Genomic DNA, 23,619 nt, shown 5'->3' with positions numbered 1-23,619 from the left:
ATTTGCATTTATATAGAGCTTACTACCCATGACAAGGCTTCTAATTCATTTATTTAAACCATACAGAAGGCAAGAGGGATCAGCGAGTTAACCGCTCTCAGCTGACACCTGCTGCAAGTTCAAATCTGGGCAAGGCCAAACCAGTCATCCATCCTTCCAAGGTTGATACACTGATTTGGCTTACAGTCACCCGTATTATATGTAGTGCGCATAAAGAGACAAATGTAGTACGAAGTGTGACATAAATAATTTGGCTCCCAACAGACCACGCTGTACTGGCGGATGCGTGTGGGTTTCTGCAAGTTTACTGTCCGCTTGAGGATCCGTTAAAAGTTCCCACAAATGATACATTAACGAATGATACATTAACGCGCTAAAAAGATGCTACTAAGTACGAACCGCTCAGGCACTAAATATTTCGGTGACAATGAGGATTAGACAGTCTCACTATGTCAGTGTAGCACAACCTGCAGTGCTGGGGTCGTCCACGCCCACCCCCTCAATTACCTCATGACATGCATCCTCAGTTGTTTACTTTTCACGCAGACCCTGCTGTTCTTGTGAAGGGTACCTGCTTAGTGCTTCGAGGGATGCATCAATATAGCGCAATGCCACGAGCATGCCTGATGCTTTACGTACGCTTTTGCCTCAAGTGCAACCATCCTCCACATGTGCCAATAGCTATGGCTAAACACTTCTAAGGTCCCAAAGGCGAGACCTCTTGGCTATGCCAATGCTTGTTCTGTTTTCCTGACGGGGCACTTTTTCTTTGAAAATGTGCTTTTCCATACACTTTTTATTATTAGAATTTACAATTCCAATTTAAATTAAAACGCAAAATGGGTGCATCGTTATGTGTCAACATGCAGAGGATGCTGTAACGTCAAGACCTATACGTCGTGTGCATGCATCAATGCATGCATGCGTGTACATCATCTTGTTTTCTTTTTTTTCCCGATGCTGTACATATCTGTAAACAAACTTTTTGTTTTCTTTTTGCCAATGCAGAACAGCATTGGGGAAACACCACCGGCAAAAGCAAAATGTCAGGTAACTCCATTGAAAGAAGAGACCTATTGACTTTGCAAACTTGGTTTTCTTTTGAAGTTGTGCTTGGTTGTGTTTAGAATAGTGCTGGTGAAAAGTTGTGAGCTTTTTCAATTGATGAGTTTGGTGATGAACTAGGGGGTGGGGAGTAGGGGTGAGGATGTCTAATTGCAAGGACTGTGGCCGGTACGTTGCAGTACTTCCTACAAGCTGGGATGGAATGCTCAAGGGTGATTAGAACTCAGTACTCTTTGGCAGTTTCCCTGCTAAGAAATGAGCTTGAAGGGTCTGCTTGTGGCATAATAGGTTTTCGGATCCGTGGCTAGGTGTTGAGTCTGCACTGTCCGTTTTTCAATCCTGAGCAATGTCATGTGGGTGTAGAAGAGAGAGGTTGTGTAAACTCGTCTAGGAAGGCATAGTGTTCCAGTATTGGTGACACTTAACAGACTTCAACATTCTTATTCACACACATAACAAGCAGTAATTAGGTTGGCATTTCTGGCTTCTGTGAACAGTGTAACCGTGTGACTCCTTTCAAGACATTTTTGTGTGATTTTCGGTACCTCTCTCAAAATATTGGAAGGTACGTTTCCTGTGCACTAAGCTTTTAAATGCACTTTGGTTTTGTTTCGAATTTTTCAGAGGCTTAATGCATAGCTGTCTTTTCTCCTCTAATTGTCATGAAAGCAAAGGTTGTAGCATTCAGTTCATGGAAATCTGCGTGTCTGGAGACTTCAGAGTTCTGACTGTTTGGCCTCTGTCTCAACAGGTGGCTTTTCCCAATCATCGGTCACATGGGCATTTGCACATCGGCTGGCGTAATACGGGACTTTGCGGGACCCTACTATGTGTCGGTAAGTTCTCATGTTTGAGACCATGTTATGTTTTTTAGGTTATCTGTAACCTCCCTTTTCTGTCCTAGAGCTGCTTCAAAGTGCCTACTGGTAGATAGAGGTAAAGGGAGGTGGGTCTAGAGAGGAAAAGCGAGAGCAGTGGATCAGTAGATTGAAGGCAAGGAGCAGAAGAGGGGAAAGGCAGTGGACAGAAGGGGCAAAGTCTGGGGTACAAGACAGGGGAAATGTGGTAATGGACGAGGGGGTGTTACATACAGGAGAGTAGTGTGGTGGAACAGCTGTGAGGACAAGGGAAGCCGGAGCATGTGCAAGGATGGATGGGAGAAATGAAGGCAGGGTCAAGAGAGTGTCGAGAAAAGCAATTGGGGATGCAGGAACATCAATAGTGAAACAGTAGGGACAATAAATGAGACAGCAGGGCATTGGTGACTGAGGAGGTGAAGTGACGGGTGAGTGAGTAGAGAGGTGAAGGCAGATGAGGATAAGGTGTAGCCAGGAGACGCAGGGCTATATGAGAAGGGAGCCAGAGCAAGGCTTTCTTAGAAGAGGGTAAAGACTAGGAAGAGAATGGAGATGTAGTGAGAAACCGGTGATGAGGTGGAAACTGGTGTGATTTGTATGGGGACAGTAGAGCGGGAGAGGCAGGGGTGTGAACTGCCAGTGGGGAGCCAACCGGGAAAGGGGAAAAGGAAAGTGAATGAAGGTACAGATGAGATAGACAATGGAGCAACAGTGAGTGGGATGAGGCCAGTGCTTAATTTGGGCTAGTGGTTGCAGGTGAGGCTCACCTGCGCTAGTTTTGGGGACAGTAACTTATTTTTAAGGGATGTATGATGTTACAACGCATGCTTTTACAACGCATGCTGTTACAACAAAATTTTTACAACGCAAATACAGTGACAACGCAAGTCTTTACAACGCAAGTCTTTACATCGACTTGCACTAGATGGCGTGCTAACATTAAAGTGTAATTTACTATTCTAACTCCAGTCCACGTAACAGTAGGGAAGGTGTTTGGATAGTAAACTACACTATTTTTAATGTTAGCACGCCATCTAGTGCAAGTTATGTTATGTTATGTTATAACAATTTATTATGCGCACAGCGACTCCAGCGAAGGAGCATCCCGGCGCAGAGACACGGAGCAGTCATAACACAACATGGAGATAATGCTACAGAAAAGTACTAAAACAGGGAAGCTAAAATAGGAAGGTTTTTATGGCTCTACGAAACGACAGCAAGTCCTCTATCAGCCGAATTTCAACTGGGAGGGTGTTCCAGATTGACGCGGCTCTCACCCTGAAGGACCGGCCCCCCATCCTGCTGAGCCTAAATCTGGGGACAACAGCAAGGGCCTGACCTAGAGATCGAAGATTGCGGGTAGGGACATAGAAAGAAATGGAGTTGGCCAGGATCTCAGGGCCTATGCCTCTAAGGATTTTGAAGGTCAGACACAAGACCTTGAAGAGAATACGCTTCCTCACCGGGAGCCAGTGCAGGGAGCGGATGACATGAGACACCGGGCAGAACTTAGGAAGTCCAACAATGGCTCTCGCCGCGGCGTTCTGCACCCGCTGCAGACGGGTTAACTCAGCCTGGTTAGCCCCCGCCAGCAAAGAGCTGGCGTAGTCCAGACGGGAGATGATGGTTGCCTGGACCACAAGCTGTCTGGTAGGGGCGTCGAAGAACTTAAGCACCGGCCTTAACCCTCTTAGGAGACCGAAGCAACAGGCTGCGATTTTTTTGGTGTGCCCTATAAATGTAAGACCAGCGTCTAACCAGACCCCAAGGTTCTTCACCTCCGACACTAAGGTCGGAGTGGGGCCCAACTCCGAAGGCCACCACTGATCGCCCCAGAGCTCCACTCCCTTCCCGACAACCATAACCTCTGTTTTTGTGGCATTAAGCTGGAGACAGTTACCTGTCAACCAGCTGGCCACCGCCTTCAGTCCGGACTGAAACCTGGGGGCATCCTGTTCCGCATCCCCGCTGAGAGTAACCGCCAGCTGTGTGTCGTCGGCATATGAGACCATGGTTAGGCCCCACTGCCTTGCGACATCAGCCAGCGGTCTCACGTAGAGATTGAACAGCGTGGGACTCAGCGAGGATCCCTGCGGAACCCCCATGGCCAGAGGCTGGAACCTGGACTTGAAGGGAGGGATGGCAACACAGAAGGAGCGGTTGTCTAGGAAGGAGCGGAACCATTGCAGCGCCTGGCCGCCGATACCAATCTCCTCGAGCCGCCTAAGGAGGATGCTGTGCGATACAGTATCGAAGGCGGCGCTGAGATCTAACAAAATCAGCGCCGCCGTCTGACCAGCATCCAACCTTGCACGGAGATGTTCCACCATCACCAGAAGGGCAGTCTCCGTGCTGTGGCCAGCACGGAAGCCATTCTGTGTGGGATCGAGGGCATTGGACCGGGCTAAGTATTCAGACAGGGCCAGATTGACATGGGCCTCTGTCAACTTAGCTGGCCAGGGCAGCAGCGAGATGGGACGGTAGCTTTCCGGCTTAGACGGGTCAAGAGATGGTTTTTTAATGATCGGAGACACCACCGCCTGCTTCCAGCTGATGGGACCGACCCCAGTCTCTAAGGAGAGATTGACAAGAGAGCGTATAGCCACGCGCCCCACAAAGGTCTGGTCTCGAAAGAGGGCAGGCCTCACTGGATCGGATGGGGACCCAGATTTAACTTGCGTAGCAAGTTTGTCAAACCCTTCCAAGGTGAGGGGGGGAAATGAGAGCAGAGCGGGCTGGTGAGGTGTCTCCTTAGGGCTACCCATCGCTATACCAGTGCTCGGGAAAGTCCGATATATAGACTGGACTTTTCCCAAGAAATAGGAAGCGAGGGATTCACAGTGTGTGACAGAACTCTCAGCCGTAGAGATAGACCGCTTAGACATAAGATCTTTCACCGCCTTGAAGATGGCCTTCGACGGGTTAGTGCTATTCCGGAATTCCTCGGCATAAAATGCCGCTCGGGCACGACAGATGGCCCGGTGGTAGAGCTTGACGGACGCGACATATGTAGCTTTTAACTCAGCCCCATATGTCTTCCGCCAGGCCCTCTCCGCCCGTCTACAGGCTCCCTTCAGAGCGCGCAAAGCGTCGTCATACCAGGGGCTTGACACTCGAGGGTTGATCTTCGTTGTTACAACAGGTATCAAAGCATCCAGAGCCCTAATGAGCCAAGAGCAGAAGAGATCATACCCCTCCTCTACGTTGTTAAATGGGCCCAGAGGTTCCACTGACAGAAGATGGTAAAAGTCATCCAGCCTGAGTTTACTCCAGGGTCTCCTGGGTACCCGCTTGGCTGAAGAGGTGGAAATGTTGGTAGTCATAGGGCAATAGATGGATACCAAAGAATGGTCAGACCACTCTACAGGAGCCACCGACGTGACTTTAGCCTCGGTCAAGTTGGTAAAAAAAGGGTCAAGTATATGTCCCCCGGAATGAGTAGGCTGGGAGACCAGCTGAAAAAGTTGAAAGGCCTCTAAGTCCATAAGAATACTACGTGCTGTCAGACAGGATGGAGCATCGAAATGCAAATTTAAATCGCCCAGGATGGAAAAATTAGCACAGTCAGTGACCAAGGTGGCGACAGTGTCCGAGAAAACATTCCTGAACGCCACATCACTGCCCGGCGGACGATACACCACCATCCCAGAGAGTGTAAATTCTGGGCTGACAGAGACTTTAAAAGAGGCACTTTCACAGCCAGCGATCTTAAGAATGGTCCACACACAGGAAAAACTAGCTCTCACTATCAGAGCTATACCCCCGCCTCTAGATAGCCTATTCGCAATATACATAGAGTAGCCGGGAGGGCAAACAAGATTGGGAATGGCAGTGTCGGCTTCCTGAAGCCATGTTTCGGTTAAGGTTAAAATATCCGGGGCTTCATTTTCAATCAGGCCGTACACATTCTGTTGATGTTTAAGGATCGACCTGACATTAAGATTCAAAATCCGCAGTGAGGGCGGTAGCCCCCTGTTGTGCCGAACGGCAGAGGGACAAAGCCGGGATAGAAGCTGCGGAGGGTCAAGCGCCAAACCATTACAGGGACAGCGGTAGGGGCCGCATAATGGATGAACGGGCTGTAGAGTGCAATGACCGTTCACCTTGCCGATGGAGTACAAGCGCTCCCTGGAGTATGTAAGCATGGCAACAGTGCTGGGTAGACGAGAGCAGGCCAGAGCCCGCCACGTCCCGCGCGTCCAAGTCGATGTAAAGACTTGCGTTGTAATGGCATGCGTTGTCAATGCATTTGCGTTGTAACAGTTTCGTTGTAATGGTAGTGCGTTGTAAAAGTTGCGTTGTAAAGGTTGTTCCCCATTTTTAAGTGACCAGACGTCCTGGATTTCCAGACATTCCAGGTTTTGGGAGGAGTGTCTCACCATCCCAACACCGTTCTTAATTTTAAATTCAAGCCACGGTTTTTGGGACAAAGGTCAACTCATTCTGCAAAGCAGAATTGCAACTATGCTCTCCTTTCCCAAAGCACCTCTATACCCTGAAAAAATGTGTAAGTTTCCTTCGGGCAGCAAAGGAGGCCAGCTGAACATTAACTTAAAACAAGCATTTACAATGCAATGGTCTCGGCAATATTATAGGTAGAGCTATTGGTATTGCTCATTATTTTTTTATTATTTTTGTATCCCTAAATAAATGGCATTGTCATTTCTATTGGCATTAGCTTTTTTTTTTGCATATGTGATACCTATTGCATTAGCAGAGAGAGTGAGGTAGTGAGATAGAGAGAGAGAGTGAGGTATTGAAATAGAGAGTGAGGTAGTGAGGGAGAGTGAGGTAGTGAGATAGAGAGTGAGGTAGTGAGAGAGTGAGGTAGTGAGAGAGTGAGGTAGTGAGGGAGAGGGATGCAGACCGGATGGTCCCTCGACCTAAAAAGCTTCAAATGTAGTAGGCTGGGCTGCACACAGGCGAGCTACTTACAGGTAGCTGGAGAACTACCAGTGGCTCACATAGCTTACTCGTTGGAAAAGCCTGCATTAGAGTGTGTGTACTCCTCCCTGGGCGATTGGCTAACAACGCCCTCTTCGCACGTCTCGCCCCTCAATCTCGCCCGGGTGCTGAATGCCTTGTTCGAACTATGCCCGCGGCTGGCGGTGGAGAAAGCTATCTTTGTTGTGGCGACCCTGAAAAAGGCGAAATGCAACATTCCCGCTCAGCTTCCAGCTCAGTGCCATGCTCGACTTGTGGCCAGCAGGTGACGCTCGCGCTCCACGTTAGTGATTCCTGGCCCGAAATATTTAGCCAACACAACTGTGGCTACTCTGGTTTCGTAGAGACAAAACCCCCCGAAAGAATGCTGCGCCGGTGGCCTTGTTAGCCCGGTTAACGGCGAGGTAGGCTCAATCATTTCATCCCCTGCTTGTCACGTTCCTATAGTATCCGGTGCGAACGGCTGAAGCGGCACCGCCCCGACAGGGCCCGCTGTTGCTGAATCTCGTCCCGCGGTGCTTTTTGTCTCGAGCAGATGGGGGCGTGGGCTCGAGGTTCAGGCGAGAGGGCTCCTTTTGTGGTGGGGGCTTGCTGCTTAACATATGGTTCGTGCCCCTCTGTGATAAAGATAAGCCAAACAAGGACTCCAGTGACAAAAAAAACACAGGGGCAGGCAAACGTTCTCTCACCGAAGCACTGGCGGAAAGACGGACGTGCACAGAGGCACGTGCGCACGTACACGGAGGCTAACAGAAAGTCAAGCTTGTACAGTCAGATACACTCAGAGACAGACACCAGCACAACAACACGGCGCCGGACGGATGGATCCTCACAGGCAGACGACAGCAAAAAAATGGCGGATGGGAGCTTCGAAATTTTTTCGGATTCGGGGGCGTGTTCCTGCTGTTCGAAAAAGGGCGTGGCTAAAAAGTGGAAAGAACTGCACGGAACACGCCCCGAATCTGAAAAAGACCGAGCCTATTTGGAGGGACGGCTCTCTCCTCCAATGGCTGGCCTCCGTTTAGGAAGCCAGCCAATGGAGGAGAGCCAAAAAGAGAGGCGGGCTAAAGAGCCACTCTCAGAAACATAAGTCAAGAATCACAATGCTTCAATGAATATTGAAACTGCAGACTGTGCATTTCTTTGGGTATGCATAAGTAGCCAAACGAAAAGGTTCTAGATCTGTTACCACGATTCCTTAGGGAGTCAGGATTGTCATCAACTGAGCATGAACAATCCGTTTGTTACCTGATCAGGTTTTAAGGTACAGATGGTGCACTGTGAGCTAGCATATCCTGAGGGTGTGCGAAGACTAAGTCTCGTGAAGTTTAAGTTGACCAACAAACGCTCAGTATAAGCCTTATGACATTGCAAAAGAATGAAGTGGCATAAAATGGCATAGAGTGGAGGGGCGTAGAGCGTGGTAAAGTATCACAGAGTGGAGTTAAGAGTCAGAGTGGAGTGGAAAGCCATAGAGTGCAGAGCTGTAGAATGGAGTGGAAAGACGTGGAAAGATGAGATGAGGAGTGGAGTGTCAAATACTGGAATAAAGTAGAGTGGCCTGGGGGTACAGAGGGGTCTGGAGGAGTCAGACTGGCCTGGAAGAGTCAAAGGGGTGACCTGAAGGAGTCAGAGTGGCTTGGAGGAGTCAGAGTGGCCTGGAGTGTCGTAGAATGTTGTAGAGCAGAGAGGCGCAGAGTGAAGGCGCCCCAGAGTGGCGACAGTCCTGCTGGGCAGCGCATCATTGCAGACAAAGGTCAGGCCTCGAAGGAGACACATGAAAGGGGAACAGACCCAAACTGCTTCCAAGGAATCAGACCTAGAATACACATCCCCATCTGCGAAATCAGAAAAAAGATGGGAGCACAACTCATTGTTGTTCATTGCTGTGGTTGCCTCTACAGAGATGGGGTACTCTGCAAAGTACTCGGGGTCTACTAAGAAGTGAAGCGTTGCACTGACAGCCAACCCTTCAGAGGGGAGGAAATATCACTTGGAGTCCAATCTGAAGGATGAATTATTGGACTGTCCTGCCTGGGTGACATGATATCCTGCCTGTGAGCAAGGGAAGGATATATCAACCCTGCAGGAGAAGCCGATTGTGGAAGGCACTGCTGTGATTGAGCCTGGTATAGGGTCTGCCCGACAGACTCTTTAAGCAAGTGTGCCACAGGAGTCGCCTTACTGCTAGATTGGGCAATGCAACCATCACATATGCCCATCGTAGTTGTCAGGCTTATGGAGTGGTGTACCGTGTGGTAGGCCAGACTGAAGCTGGGATAAGCACATGCTGGCGGCAGCGTGCCCTGTAAGTAGACTGTGTGAGTGTGACTGTCAAGTGTGCCATTGGGTCGGGCCAGTCGTGATGTCTAATTGATCCTAGAGGTTACCTGGGAAGAATTAAGGTAATTGCCTTAAGGCACTAAATGCCAAAAATAGCACCCAGCGTCCATTGCACAGAGAAATCTTCATTTGCGGACATGTGGCAGGCGCGCTTAAAAAGAAGCATCAGTTTCCACAGGACTCCTCCAGAGATGCTGCTACTGGGAGAACAGGATCCAAGAAAAGTGCAGCTCAACAAGGGGTTGCTGCCTCTGCCTCACATTTGAAAACAGTGATTAAACCGGTAATAACCCAAACAGCACTCTGGCAGTCCGATCGGACACACATACAGAGGAAGAAGCAAGCCGCCCCTTGCACCAAGAAGTCGGATAGAAAGAACACACTGCAACATTTAAGACTTGGAGAAGGAACATTAAAAACCCAAAGAATGCAGCCCAGTCACCCTCCCTCTGGGCCTAGAGCCAAGGCTAAGCTAAGACGGTGCGTGGCTGGCAAGTAAATGAGACGAGAAGTTTCACCCCCTCCCACGCCGCTGAGAACTTGAGTGCGGAGCAGCCGAGAACTCCCAAAGTGCGCCTACGAGTCCCAGCGCTTTACTCGAGTGTAAACTTTCGACTGACCTGCCTGCCGCCGGCTCCTCTGGAGGCACGGAGTAGAGACACCCCATGGCTTGCAAGTACAGACCCGAGTATGTGAGTGTCCCGGGCCTGGACTCGCTGCTCCGCAGAACAGCTTTCTGTAACTTTAGCTGTACGGAAACGTGCCCCCAGGCCTCTCCATTCTTCGGCTCTCAATGCTCGGCGCACAACTCATTAGCTTCCTTCCTTTTGTGAGGGGAAGAGGCGTCTGCGAGCCAAGACCCTGGACCGAGTCATAACAGCAGCTGCAGTGGCAGTGGGGACGGAGGCTCGGTCCTGCGGGGCTCCCTCCCTCCCACTCCACCCAGCTCCTAAAACGTGCACAGTCTGCGAAGCGACAACATCTGGCTACACTGCAAGAAAAGAATGAACAGGCAAGAATGAAAGTTCCCAGGATTCTGTGCACACTCACCCCTACCTCCCTCTTCCCATCTGTAAGGAATAAGGGGGGAGCAGCGGAGCGCACTCTCAACCGAACTCGGTTCCCTTGGCAACCATTGAGATCACAGGCCTAGTTTTTTCGAAAGCTGGACCTCAAAATAAAAATTCATATAGGTATATATTCATATAGGCAGGCAAACGTTCTCACACCGAAGCACTGGCGGAAAGACGGACGTGCACAGAGGCACGTGCGCACGTACACGGAGACTAACAGAAAGTCAAGCTTGTACAGTCAGATACACTCAGAGACAGACACCAGCACAACAACACGGCGCCGGATGGATGGATCCTCACGGGCAGACGACAGCAAAAAAATGGCAGATGGAAGCTTCGAAATTTTTTCGGATTCGGGGGCGTGTTCCTGCTGTTCGAAAAAGGGCGTGGCTAAAAAGTGGAAAGAACAGCACGGAACACGCCCCCGAATCTGAAAAAGACGGAGCCTATTTGGAGGGACGGCTCTCTCCTCCAATGGCTGGCCTCTGTTTAGGAAGCCAGCCAATGGAGGAGAGGCAAAAAGAGAGGCGGGCTAAAGAGCCACTCTCAGAAACATTAAATCTCCGACTTCCGGTTCTGCCTTCGGCAGACCGGACGGTACTCGACCTAAAAACAAAGGATAACGCTTCATTCCTTTGCTCCTGCCCCAGCAGAAGCAGCTTTTTTTCCGTGTTCTCACTGGGTGGGAGCAAAGTTGTGTTCCCTACCCAGGAGACTGCAGGCAGCGAATTAAATTTGTATTGCGTACCCGCTTTCTTCTACACAGGAACAGCAATATCCTGGGGGATGAGATTCCCTTGGATAGTGTTTTGATCGGGCTTCAGGGCTGGTCTACGGCTCGGGAGGTGGACCATCCCACCCCCCCCACCCACACACACATAAACTACTCACCCTGGGGGATGGGTTCCCTGGGACCTTGCTGAGGCTTGAGGAGGAGGTTGCACGGACCCTCCCAAAAATAACTAATTGCACTGATTCTCCTAGGTCCTGGCCCACCCTGGTGGGCTTATATTTGAAAATGATGGGAGCTGCCCCCCACTTTTTTTTATCTGTACCTCATATCCGTTGCCCAGGAGAGTAGGGTATCCCCACCCTGCCTCCCATATGTTTTTTAAGTCAAGCCTAGAGGCAGCTCCCATGCTGTAATCCCTCTGTGGGCTTGGACCACGCCCACCACTTTCTATTTGATCCTTCATGTGCCTTTCTGTAGTCCTTTCTTTTTAATGGTTGAACGCTGCTTTTGTCCCGCCGTTGTGTGTGTTTTCAAGTGCTCTTACACTTGAATTTATTTATCGTTTGTTCGGGCACTCTTTTATTAGCATTGAATGGTCCCACGACGTCTTCTGCTTGCCCGCAGCCGCTCTCGTTTCCCTTTAAGCACTGGAAACCTTGAGTTTTTCATTGTTCTTTCATCTTTCGGGAGCAGGTTTATCGATGGCGATTGGCTGTGGTGGCAGGTACTCTCTCTGATCAGTAGTTGGCTGGGTGCAGTGCTGTAAGTGGTATGCTGTACCTTTACCAGCTCCCTTTCCTGTTAATGACGAAGCTGCTGCTGGAGGCCTGACCAGACAATCACCCCCACACTGGGCTTTATATCTGCTCTAACTACTTCAACAGAGAGCTCCAACAAAGTACAGGGCACCAGTGTAGGAGCTGCTCGCCGGCATTTAGTTGCAATCACTGGTTAAACTAATCATTAGAAAGCATTTTACCCATGAAATGCAAACGGCCCAGTTTTGGAATTTAGGGACAGTGTTACTGATTTTACAAATCAGTTAGTTGCATTTCAAATGAAAAATGCATACAATTTTGTTTTGCCTCATGCCAGTCACCGATTGCCAGTCATAGATGCACCAGAAATAGCATGACTACTACAATAAGCTTTTAGTATTGCTTCTATAAACAATTTGGCTTTTCATAATCTTGAACGAGTTATTTATTGTGCTGTCAAAACAAAAATATCCGCAGTGCTAGATTATACATTCTGCTCCGTCGCCTTTTTAAAACCATCATTACATACTCCATCCATCCGTGCTGTGAAAGTGTCCACATGCCTCAGGTTTGATCCATAACAACCTCCATCAATGCCCATACCACCCTAATATTTATTGGCTCAAAAGACTCGCAACATAAGTGAAGACTGGTCAAATGGAGCACGGACGTTTGCATAAAGTATAGTAATTGGAAAGCACAATCACCTAACCTGGGCAGGCCCTCAATCTATACAATTAGTGACTAGGAACTCCTAGCAAAAAAGCTACTCTCTGCCCTGGTGAGTCGCCAACAAGGCACCTTATCCATAAAGTTTATGGCTACTAAACCATGGTTTACAAAAAACCTAAGGATGCTCAAAAGGATATTGAGCAAAAAGGTGCAATCACTTAGATCATGATCAAATTCCACCCTGCACGTCGAAGACGAAACTGCGCAGCCAGTACAAAAAACAAATCTAGCAAGCTAAACAAAAATATGAGGACTCACTCCAGACTGAATTCTTCTTGGCATGTCAAAACCAAAACTCAAAATGTTTCTGGATAATCAATCGTTTGAATAGAGGCTCATGCCCAACTACGACAAATGAAAACCATGCCACTGCAGAGAACTGGACAAAATATCTTGCCACTTGTTGCAGGGATTCTGCACATATACAGAACAATGCACAGGAAAACAGGACCTCCGTGAATAGGGGTGTACCAACCTACCACATTAGTACCCAAAATCCCAAACCGACTAGCTCTAGTGTCTCATTCGTTCTCCGACCAACAGCAAAGCTACCAATGAATAGACATCCCTGAACATGTCACTTTCTCTAGGGCACTGCTTTCCAAACTTTTCATGTTGGTGACACACTTTTTATACATTCCTGCTTTATTGACACTGTAATGTGCGCGCAAATTTGAACCACCTAATGGGGAGTTCAAGGGGGGGGGGGGGGTTCTCCCCTCGAGAAATATTTGAAAAAATAGTGGGCAAATGGTGCATTTTCGAGTAAATTTGAGAAAGCAGGAAGGTTAATAAAGCAATTGTGAATCTGTTCTAACAAAGACAGCACCCCCCCAAACCTGCAGATCATCTTCCACTTTATCATCATGTCTACATTTTACGGAGGTGTACTTCTTACGCCACTGTCTACCTACCTACTCACACACATCCCTCTCCCAAACATCGAGACTAGGCCCACCCAGGTAAATGCGACTCTCCTCTTTGCCAACAATAGCAAATGCAAACATTTTAATTCCATCTTTCTGCCTTTATTATGCATTGCAAGCTACTGAAGAACCCACCAACAGCAAATGTTGGTGGTGTGGAATATCTTCATGACCTTGAAGGCAATGTTGTGCAAAAATAGAAGAATTCAAAAATGAAAAATTGGGCAGACTGGAAAGAAAAAGAGAATTTACGTCTTAAATATAGCACTACATTTTGCATGTGGCCGTTTCTAAGTGCTGTAAAATACAGGCAATATACTTACCAATGTTTTGGAAGTATGGAAGTGCAAGTCAAACTTGCTGTAATTCTAAATGATGTTTTCAGTCACAGAACGACACTGCACCAAGAATGTCCTGAAAACCTGACTTCACCCCAAGTTCCTAGTAGTGAGATTTGTCAGTGAAGCAGGACAAAGTGCTATGAATTTTCCTGATTAAGCATGGACCAGTCTCTTATGGGAAACCTGTAACAATGTCCAGTGAGTGACAGAGTAACTGAACACGCCTAAACAGCATTCTGTACCGTAGAATACCACATTCTTCATAAGTCATAGCGCTTCTTTCCAATAAAAAGTCTTATTCTGTGATGTAATTTTCTCTTTGGGCATGTAATGTAATCCAGGCACATTACATCCCTCTTGTTCCTAAATTTAAGGAAGCAAACAGGTCTCTTGCAGCCTCAGTTCAAAGAAACGTCTGGAAACTTGTATTAAGCATAGCTGACTACATGAGCACCATTTACGTGCATTGGAACAAAGCGCTCTGATACCTTCAGGTCTAGTTTGCGCTATATAAAACTCCACCCCAAAAAAATACGGAGCAAGTCATGAGCCGGGGTCAAAAAGATCACAAAGGTTTGTGCATCAACTTCCCAAATCCTAACAGTAAATGTCTGAAATGGAAAACGAGTTATAATAGTGGCATTTTCTGAATGTCTGCATTGGAAGAAGGGATATAGCTGGGGCCAGACCACTATGAATTTGAAGAAAGACCTCCTCTTAAAAATAACAAATCTTGGATTGGGTTTTATTTCACGTTAAGATCACGTTAAGAGCAAAATGAAGGAATGAAGAGAAGGGAAACATATAAATATTCCAAATTATAACCATTTGCACAATGAGAAGCGTGTTTTAAGCAGTTTAATGTACGATACGTTACGTCACTTCTTTAAGAACTCCAGCAAATAAAACAAGTAAACATAGCCATATGTCTTTATCAGCTACAATCTACATACTGACATTGCGGAAATTAGGAATAATTGTATCTAGGTGAGCTGAAAAGTTAATTATACGCAGGGTATTGCAGTACTTTCTTGTCCAATTCAATGGCTCTAACAGTAATATTGGCTGCAGAGAAGGCTGAAACGGACAGCCAGCCCTGCTGGACCGCACCGAAGGCAGCCAAAACATGATTGGCAAAATGATGTGAAAACATTAAGATCTTTGCAGCGCACAGTGATGCCCCGAGTGACTGACCGTATCGCCCATCCCATGTCTGTAGTCTACTTCATGTCGGTGATTCATTTGGTGTGGCCCACGCGAGGGGGATTTCTACACAGTGTGAATGGGAAGACTTGACAAGCGCGACTTTTGCTGCAATCTAAATTGTGTCGACTTTCAAATTCTGAACAAAGGGTACGAAACTTCCATAAATGGTGTTCCAAAAATCCCATTATTTTTCCGACTTAATCGAAAAATAATTGACGTTTTTCTGTCCCCATCTGGATGATGTCCTGGGCGCCAGAGATTGCTAAAAGCCCAATCACCAACTGATTCTCGTTTCACCCTTTCTGCTCAGAGCCCAACAGAGCCACTGAGGACAGACCGTAAATGTCACCTGCGCGGACCCCGCCTTTACAACGCTGCTAGAGACCAAGTAAAATAGCCAACGGCTCTAAACATATTCACATGTTAAAACCCGGCTACTCAGAAACCTAGAATGGTGCATAAATTATGCAAAACAGAAAGAGGAATTCTGGGAGGTTCCAAGGTCAGGTGGTTAGAGCTCGAACTGAAACACATCAGTCCTTCAGCTACCCTAGAATTTACCAGCTCCAACTGTCTGCATCTTGGCAGGAGTTCCTATTCACGACTTTATTCGATCACCCTACTTGTGAAAAGGTCAAGAATGTCAAGGCCTTCTTACGCCGTGGCCGATGGATTATTCTCCAAGCCTGCTGTTTCCTCCTCGTCCCAAGTTGCGCATGTGCTGTGCGCACACGGCGCTTACACGCTCCTATACAAGTCTCCTCTCTCCACATATGTCTGGCGTACAAATGTCGCATCATGCCGCGACACACCCACCATTAGCAGGCTACACAGTACCGTGTCGCAACACAGAGTTTGGAAAGCTCTGCTCTAGGGAATCGCAGGAGCCAGACACTCTTTCGCGCACTCACTCATACTTGTCCACAATGAGAGTAATCAGAGACGCGGTATAGTTTAAAATGTTTATTTTAACTAACGCGCTCTATGGGACAGTACACGTGCCATTACTAGCAGCAAAATGCATAAACACAATATAGCCAGCATTGTCACAATTCCATAGAATATAAACGCGGATATCATTTTATAAAGACAGTGGAAAAGGGGTACAATACCTAACCATCCTCCCCGTGGTAAGATATAGTTTATTATAAAAAAAGAAGACCTCTGGGGTTAGTCAGCAGACCCCATACCTCAAGGCCTAGATGAAAGGTTTACATCTCAGGACAAGCACAGCTCTTCTCTCTGGAAAGGTGTCTCTCCAAGTGTCTGAACAACATGCTTAGCTTGCAAAATTAAAGCATACGAGTTCCAGTAGTGCAGCTGTGTGTGTCATGTTCTGTCTAGGTGCGAGGGACTGACCAGAACAGATTAACAAGGGGCATTGTTGATTGACCTTGTACATTGTGTGCACCTAAACCTCAGAGCTCAGCAGAGAACACAAAAAGCAGACAGTTCTCATGTGAAAAGAGCACAAATAAAGTCTTGCAAAATAAACGCATGTGGTGGTGTGTGCAAAAGCAGCCTCATGGCAGTGAAGCTCATGCTAACTTTGCAGATGTTGACAATGGACCCCCGATCTATTCTACACACTGTACAAAGCCACAACTAAAATGCCCAACCAACACTTAGCCCTTAGCAAACAAAAGATCACACAACAGAAAACTTTGGCAATGGATGCAAAACATATCCAATATGCAATAGAGTTCAGTGCTATGAGAATAGCAACATTAATGTGGAAAAACAGAGCTGACACTGCCCCTGGTCCCAACGGCATCCCAGCATCGGTTTACAAATATTTCATCAATTATTGGTCCAGAGCTCTGGATAATCAGTGAATGTATTCCAACTTCCTGACAAGGTTCAATCTTACATCCCATTTATAAACAAGCATTGGCATAGCCAATAGGTCTTGCTTTTGGGACCTTATAAGTATTTAGTTATGCAGCACAATATCCTTGGTGCAACAACATCAACTGTTGCATGGCTAAAAACTTATAAGATCCCAAAGGTGAGACCTATTGGCTATGCCAATGCTTGTCCTTTTAGGGGGTAGGAATGAGCAGATACAGTCCAAAGTAACCTGTTAAAGAGAGAGACCACGCGTGATGGGAAAGGCAAGAGTAACCACCACGCCCACAGAACACACACGTAACGCTGGCAGCTGTTTTATTACATGCGGGAAGTTGATTTGAAATCGATAACGCATTTAATCCGGAAACTAGTAAACCACCTGCGCTCGTGCTGCTGGGCACCAGATCCTTGACACGAGACCACAAGTCCCTTTGCAAGTGGCAAAGTAATTGCTGAACCCCCGCTTATGTATGGAATGATACAAATGCACACGCTCGTAGTACAGCAGAAATACAGCAAGTTTGTATTTCTTAAAGGATACGATAATCTGAAATGTCTTCAGATACAAAAACGTACTTGAGAATTGGGAGCCATTCTATGCAATTTCAAGACCGGTAAAAGCCTCTGCCTTTCTTAAACATAAGTTTTCTAGCCCGCTCGAAAGAGCTTTCACTTCTCTCCAGCGCCATTGGTAAAACGTCTGCCTCCATCCTTTACGACGAATTCTAAATCGGCATCGAAATTCATGCGCGGAGGGGAGTAACGCAGTTTCATTATTTAAAGCAGCCCGTCTTTCCCTTTTGACACAGATAGAAATGAGGAAATTGTAAGTACGTCATTAATATGGTGCCAAAAGATTTTTCAAGTCGGAGCGTTGATGGTGGTGTGGAGGCTGCAGCAGCAGGGACTGCTGCCGCTTTGTGTGTGTCGCTTGAACTATAGGAAACTAAAAGTGAGGGAGGGGGAAAAGAGTAGGGGACGGAAAGTGGGCTTTTTTAACGTGCGTTGCGAAACCAACCTGATCCGACTTGCAGCAGTTTGCAACCTGAACCCTCCGAACTGCATGTGTGTGTTTGTCAGAGAGAGATGCGAGAAGGTGGGAGAGGAGGAGACTAGCACTGAGATAAGCAACCCGTGCCCATACCTGGGTCCCCGAAAATAAAGGACGCCCAAGAGGTTAAAGGTCGATATTTCATTTTGGAATTTTTTGGAAGGGCTTTTGATCCTCCAAACAGAGACTTTCCCCAGTTGGTTGGATTGGACAGCAGCGACCATCTCCTTTGGAAACGTTTCATTTCTGTGGTACAAACATGGAGTTAGTTTGTATCCGTTCCTAGAAGAGGTATCCACGTCTTGTGTTTTTTATGGGATTTACTGTGTGGTTGTACAAAAAAACACGCAAGTGGTGTGCGCGCGCGCACAGGGAGAGCAAGAGGAAAGCCAGATGGCGCCTCTGCGCTGTGAAAGTGATCGCGATGCACTTAATGACCCGTGAAAGACAGATGGCGGCTGCACGTGTCCACGCTCACGTGATCGCAAGCGCTAGGCCAGACAAAGCGTGGGGTAGCACTTTGAAAACCCACCTACTAAATGTCTCACAGGGCAGCACATGCGCTGGCTCAGGCGAGACCTAAAAAGGTCCTGTCTCGCTTCCCAATAGCTACTGACACATCTCACTGCTGGATGTTGAAGCAAAATACTTTGTGTCACTCCTGTTGGAGGATTTGAAAGAATGGGCAGCTACAAACAACATGCTGCCGTTCAACCAAACTGGTTTTAGAACACTCTCTGGCACCATTGACAAACTTGTGGCCGTGAGGAGGCTTGCAGCAAAACAAATTAAGAAGAAGGAACAGCTCTATTGTTGTTTTATAGACTATAGCAAGGCTTTCAACCAATCTAATTTACAACTTCTGTGGTCCAAACACATAGCCTGGAAAATCCCAGAACCACTACTACGAGGCATTCTGCTGCTCTATTCTAATACATGGGACAGAGTAAAACTGGGATCTTGCACAGCTGTTTCTGATCAAATAAGGATCGGACAAGATGTTGAGCAGGGGTGCGTATTAGCACCAGCTGTTATTAATTTGTACATTAGTGATTATACGGTTTAATGCGGGTACCAGGTCAGTCGTGCACCAAGATTAGCCAATCATCCTATCACCTCTCATTTATGCGGACAATGTCATTCTTTTAGGTCAAACTCCGATGAAGCTCCAAAGACTGTTAGATGTTTATATAATCACTGCTGTGCAAAAGATATGACAATTATGAAAAAGAAATCCTGATATTTGGGTGGAAAAAGATAAACCAAAGCCATTGGCACCTTTACAATAATCGTCCGATTATCTTGAATAAATAGAAATATTTTGGATGCTGGCTAGATGACAAGGGAGGTCACTTACTACACCTAAATTCATTAAAACCTGAATTGGCTTCATTACAATTCGCCTTTCGTAAGATTTTTACAAGCACAAAACAGTTCTCCTTTGAATCGATGCTCAAAGTAGTTACTGACAAATTCATTCCGATGCTGGCATACAGGACAGAGGCTTTCCCAGAGGAATTGGGGGCCTTCCTGAACAGCTCACAGAGTACAGTATTTAGATCACGATTCAAATTACAGCATAACACTTCTCCAGCCCAGATTAGGATAGTATTTGCATGAAGTGACCTACTAATTACTCGGAAGGCTTGTATCTTAAAGTACATGCAGCCAGCATGAGTAGCAGAGCCAGGATCGCTGAAAAATCTCATTTGGCTGCAAGTTTCGTTCGCCAATAGCTCATGTCAGTCAAACGTTTAGGCCTTCGCCCTTTCTGATGCACTGGAGCGAATGGGTGCGGCAGATCTTTGAAACTTAAAACTACAGCATCCACAGTTCAAAGCAGCCTTGAATAGAAAGGTAAAAATTAAATCTTTTGCATCAGATCACCAGGCTTTCGCCAAAAGAGAGCATACTGTTTTAGTTCTCACCAGCTGTGCCAGTAGAGGGCACCAACAATACATAATGGAACTGTTTTCACCATATTAGAAAGTGAAATTCTACCATCTCTGGATGGGCTGTTTTTCATCATTAGACTTGCAACCCCCATGGGCATGTAAACCTGACACTAAAACATGCAGACTATGTGGCCTGTTTCAGGAATCTTTCTCGCACCTGCTCTGTATCTGTCCTACTCTCCTCGAGGATCGCAGAAGATTTCTCCGGCATCTACTGATTAAAGAGGAGTTACGGACACTTCCAGCGGCTGTTAATTATCTCTTGATCAATGCTCACGCAGGCGGTTTCCAAACGTATAACATTTTTGGACATAGCAGACAAATCATTAAGGGAAAAAAATCATTATAAAGGCTGCAGCGTCTCAGGGAGAGCTTTTAGAGCTACGGTTACACATTATGCAGCAAAGAAGTCTATTAAAGATAACTTTTTTTTATTCAGACCACAGGTTTTTATCAACGGCACTGCTAACACAAAAACATGCAGAGAAAATAGAAATAATTGGCTCGTTTATATGTTTTGATTCCTAAAGATTGTATTCTGTTTATTAATGATTTGCTTAAATTATATGGCTGTAATTAGAAAAGCGCATTGACTATCATGTTGTGTTTACCGCAAGAGGCGTTGCAGGTTTTTTAATCAAATCGCGCTCTAAAACATCATTTTTTCGCCAATTTATTTTTAACATAACATGGCTAAAATTACGTACTGCTTCTTCTTTTAATCTTTTTATGGCACTTGGCACTTTAATGGACTTGATTCTCTAAAGTATTTTGGATTGATTGTAAATTGATTGTGCTGTTAAAACAACGCTGTATGTGCGGCTTGTTTAGTTGGCATCTCTTCATCAAAGCATTGAAACGTTGCCGGAATAAGATATGCTGGTGTTGTGAAATCAGGGACAGTTAAAACAGAAGCTCTATAACAGGCTATTAGTGGCAAATGATTGGTCATGGTGAGTGGCAGCAACGAAAGAAAAAAAATCATTTTCTTAAATGCCATTGCCAACACTGTAAAGAGTGAATGGGAGAACAAGCAAAGCCTATGTAGATGAATACATTCCAGAAATTGCTTTGTGTTAGAGACATCCAACTTGCCTGTATGGCAGTTGTAAGTGCTAACATTGGAAACATCTTTTTTTTACATTACATCAGCCAGCAAACGCTCTGTGCGTCTGCGACAGTCAGCCCTCCAACACCTTGGCCGGTGTCCTTCCACCATAACACACACTAAAGTGCAGCAGTTGTAGCGGCTCCAGGCTCAGACGTTTGGGGGACCCGCTACACCATACTCCGTGGTTATTTTTTGTGTGTGCTCAAAACAAGACCATACGGTCCCATTTTCATTGCTTTCTTTAGAACTCAATGTGCACTTGCTACACCACTGGCATCATGACCAGTGCAGCACAAAACATGCTCCACAACAGCAGGCACTGATATGCAACAGCACAGACCAGAGTCAGTGCTCCCATAGCACACCATGGTCTGCATTGGTTGCATGTGACCTTGTATAAAGTAACTGTTGTTCATGTAAAGTGCTCCAATAACCTTCCGGTCGAGTATTCGCTGTTTTTTGAAAAGTGCCCTACGAAAAAACCTCAGCGCAAGGAAAGACGCATTGATGCCCATTTATTGGCTGATTTGTACAAAGTGAAACCAGAAAACACGGATGCATTCTGCCTTCCTCTCTGAAATTGTGTTATCGGCCAAATTATTTATTTCACTAAAACATTATGGCGTATTAAAGAACTTCTCAATGCAGTGCTTTAATATGCCTATTAATGTCAAAGCTTCCACGTTTTAAAGAACAGTAGATGTAGCACCCTAAATAATATGCTGGATGGCTAAATACTTATAAACTCCCAAAGGCGAGACCTATTGGCTATGCTAGTGCTTGTTTAGATTACTTTTTTGACTACAGGGACTGAGATGTAATCTTTTTAGATCTGTTGGCTCTGCAGATCCTTCTTGGCATGATATATAGATAGAATTTGAACTGTAATTTCTCAAAAACTGCTACTCTGATTTACACCAAGATCTAGCTTTCTGCCAAATTTGATATCATTCCATTCAGCTTTTTTGTATTGCATGGGGAAAATGCATTTTGTGACCCTGTCCATGGATGGGAGTTTTTTTGGAAAGTTTCATAAATATTTGTCAAACAGTGCTTAAGTTATTAACAAACCAAAAACTCGATTTCCTGTGGAAATGTGGTCCTAACCATAACTACCCCGTGGTGGCTGCCACTGGGTAATTATGCACACATTTACAAGAATATAGATATTTGTCTTTATATATGTATATTACAGAGTGGTAGCCATGTTGTTGAAGCACACTTTGACCGTGTTCTGGGATATGACCTTAGATATAGGTAAGTATTAGGTTTAAAATGTTCCCCAATCTATTACTTTATTAAAGTGGTGAAAGGTATGGAAAATTATTTACAAGGTTCTGTATATTCAGAATATATATATATTTTTTTAAATTGAGGAGTTCCGCAAAACTTCCTAGGAATTACCACGGTACTTTAAAAAAATAAAAATGCATATGTTGAAAAATTTTAAATACACTTTACTACACTATACTTTGCAAATGTAGTGTAGTACAGTGTATTTAATTTGTTTATGTATTTAATTCTTTGCAAACATACATGTACATAGTACCCCGCGGTAATACTTAGAAATGACTGTGCTACTTGATTTTTTTGTTTTTGAAAAAGGCACGGTTTTCTGTAAAATGCTGTAAAAATATATTGAAAAATATTAATGCGTTTCTTTACGTTTTACCACTATAATAAAGTGGTTGTAGATGGGGAACAACAATAATACCTACGATTTACCTAAATCTAAGGCCCTCACCCTGAACGAAGGGAAAGTGTGCTGAAAACTACATGTCTGCTTTTTACGTTTTCTAAAGACCGACATTAGCCAATCACATACTGCCTTTCCATCGGTATGTACAGCGCTATACTGCGGCACTATATTTAAATGGCTTAGCACTTATAACTTTAATACTACTGAATCTATTTACACCTGCTAACAAAAATTACCATTTACACCTTATAATCTATATTTCTACCACATTAAATCTACATCCGTTCACACACACTCACGCTATGTCTGTTTCAATTACCACACTCCGCTCAATGCACTTCACTCTATGCCAGTCCACTCTACGCTATTACACTCTACGTCACTCCACTATACCGCACACCCCTTTACGCCACTCTATGCCAGTCCACTCTACGCTATTACACTCTAGGCCACTCCATTTTACAACTCTGCAGACTACTGCACACCACTCCCCTCTATGCTATTCTTCTGTAGGCTATTCCACTCAACAACACTACACTCTACACTATTCCAATCTGAAACTTCACTGTACGCCACTCAACGTTCTAACAAGTGTTAGACTTGGCGTGTTTCCCCTGAGTTTTTACTTTCTGCCCTCCCGGTTTTGAGTCTGTTTTTGCTGGTGTAACGTTTCTGCGCGCTGTTCGCACTGCTGATCAGTGGTAATGTGCTGGTGCTCCTGTGGTGAATTGTGTTATGATTGGATGTTTGATTTACTTGTCAGTCCCCAGTAAAGGGCACTGCGGGTGCCAGGGCTTGTGAGTCAACCGCTACTCGTGGGCCTATAGCACGGATTGTGCCACCCACGCACGTAGCCCGAAAAAGGTATAAGTGAATGAAGATTGGTATGCCTGAACTCAGCGTCTAAAGACGCAGCCTTTAGCGGGGGTGCCCTTTTCATTCCGAGTTCACAAAGGCCACTTTTAGAAAGTGGG

At 45.9% G+C, this 23,619-nt stretch overlaps 1 protein-coding gene across 1 annotated transcript in view; it reads left to right on the top strand.

Moving 5' to 3' along the window:
• The window catches only part of TMEM222 (transmembrane protein 222), a 69,529-nt gene that overhangs the window by 31,004 nt on the left and 14,906 nt on the right, over positions 1-23,619 (top strand). The window contains exon 2 of the mRNA XM_085647692.1: positions 1,817-1,901. Coding sequence (XP_085503818.1) covers positions 1,817-1,901 — 85 coding nt within the window. The remainder of the gene's footprint in view (positions 1-1,816; positions 1,902-23,619) is intronic.

This window comes from Triturus cristatus, chromosome 3_2 (genome assembly GCF_964204655.1).
Source record: "Triturus cristatus chromosome 3_2, aTriCri1.1, whole genome shotgun sequence".
In the NCBI taxonomy this organism is placed as follows: domain Eukaryota; kingdom Metazoa; phylum Chordata; class Amphibia; order Caudata; family Salamandridae; genus Triturus; species Triturus cristatus.
The sequence above is the reverse complement of the archived record's forward strand: the minus strand, read 5'-3'. Positions and strand labels throughout refer to the sequence as shown.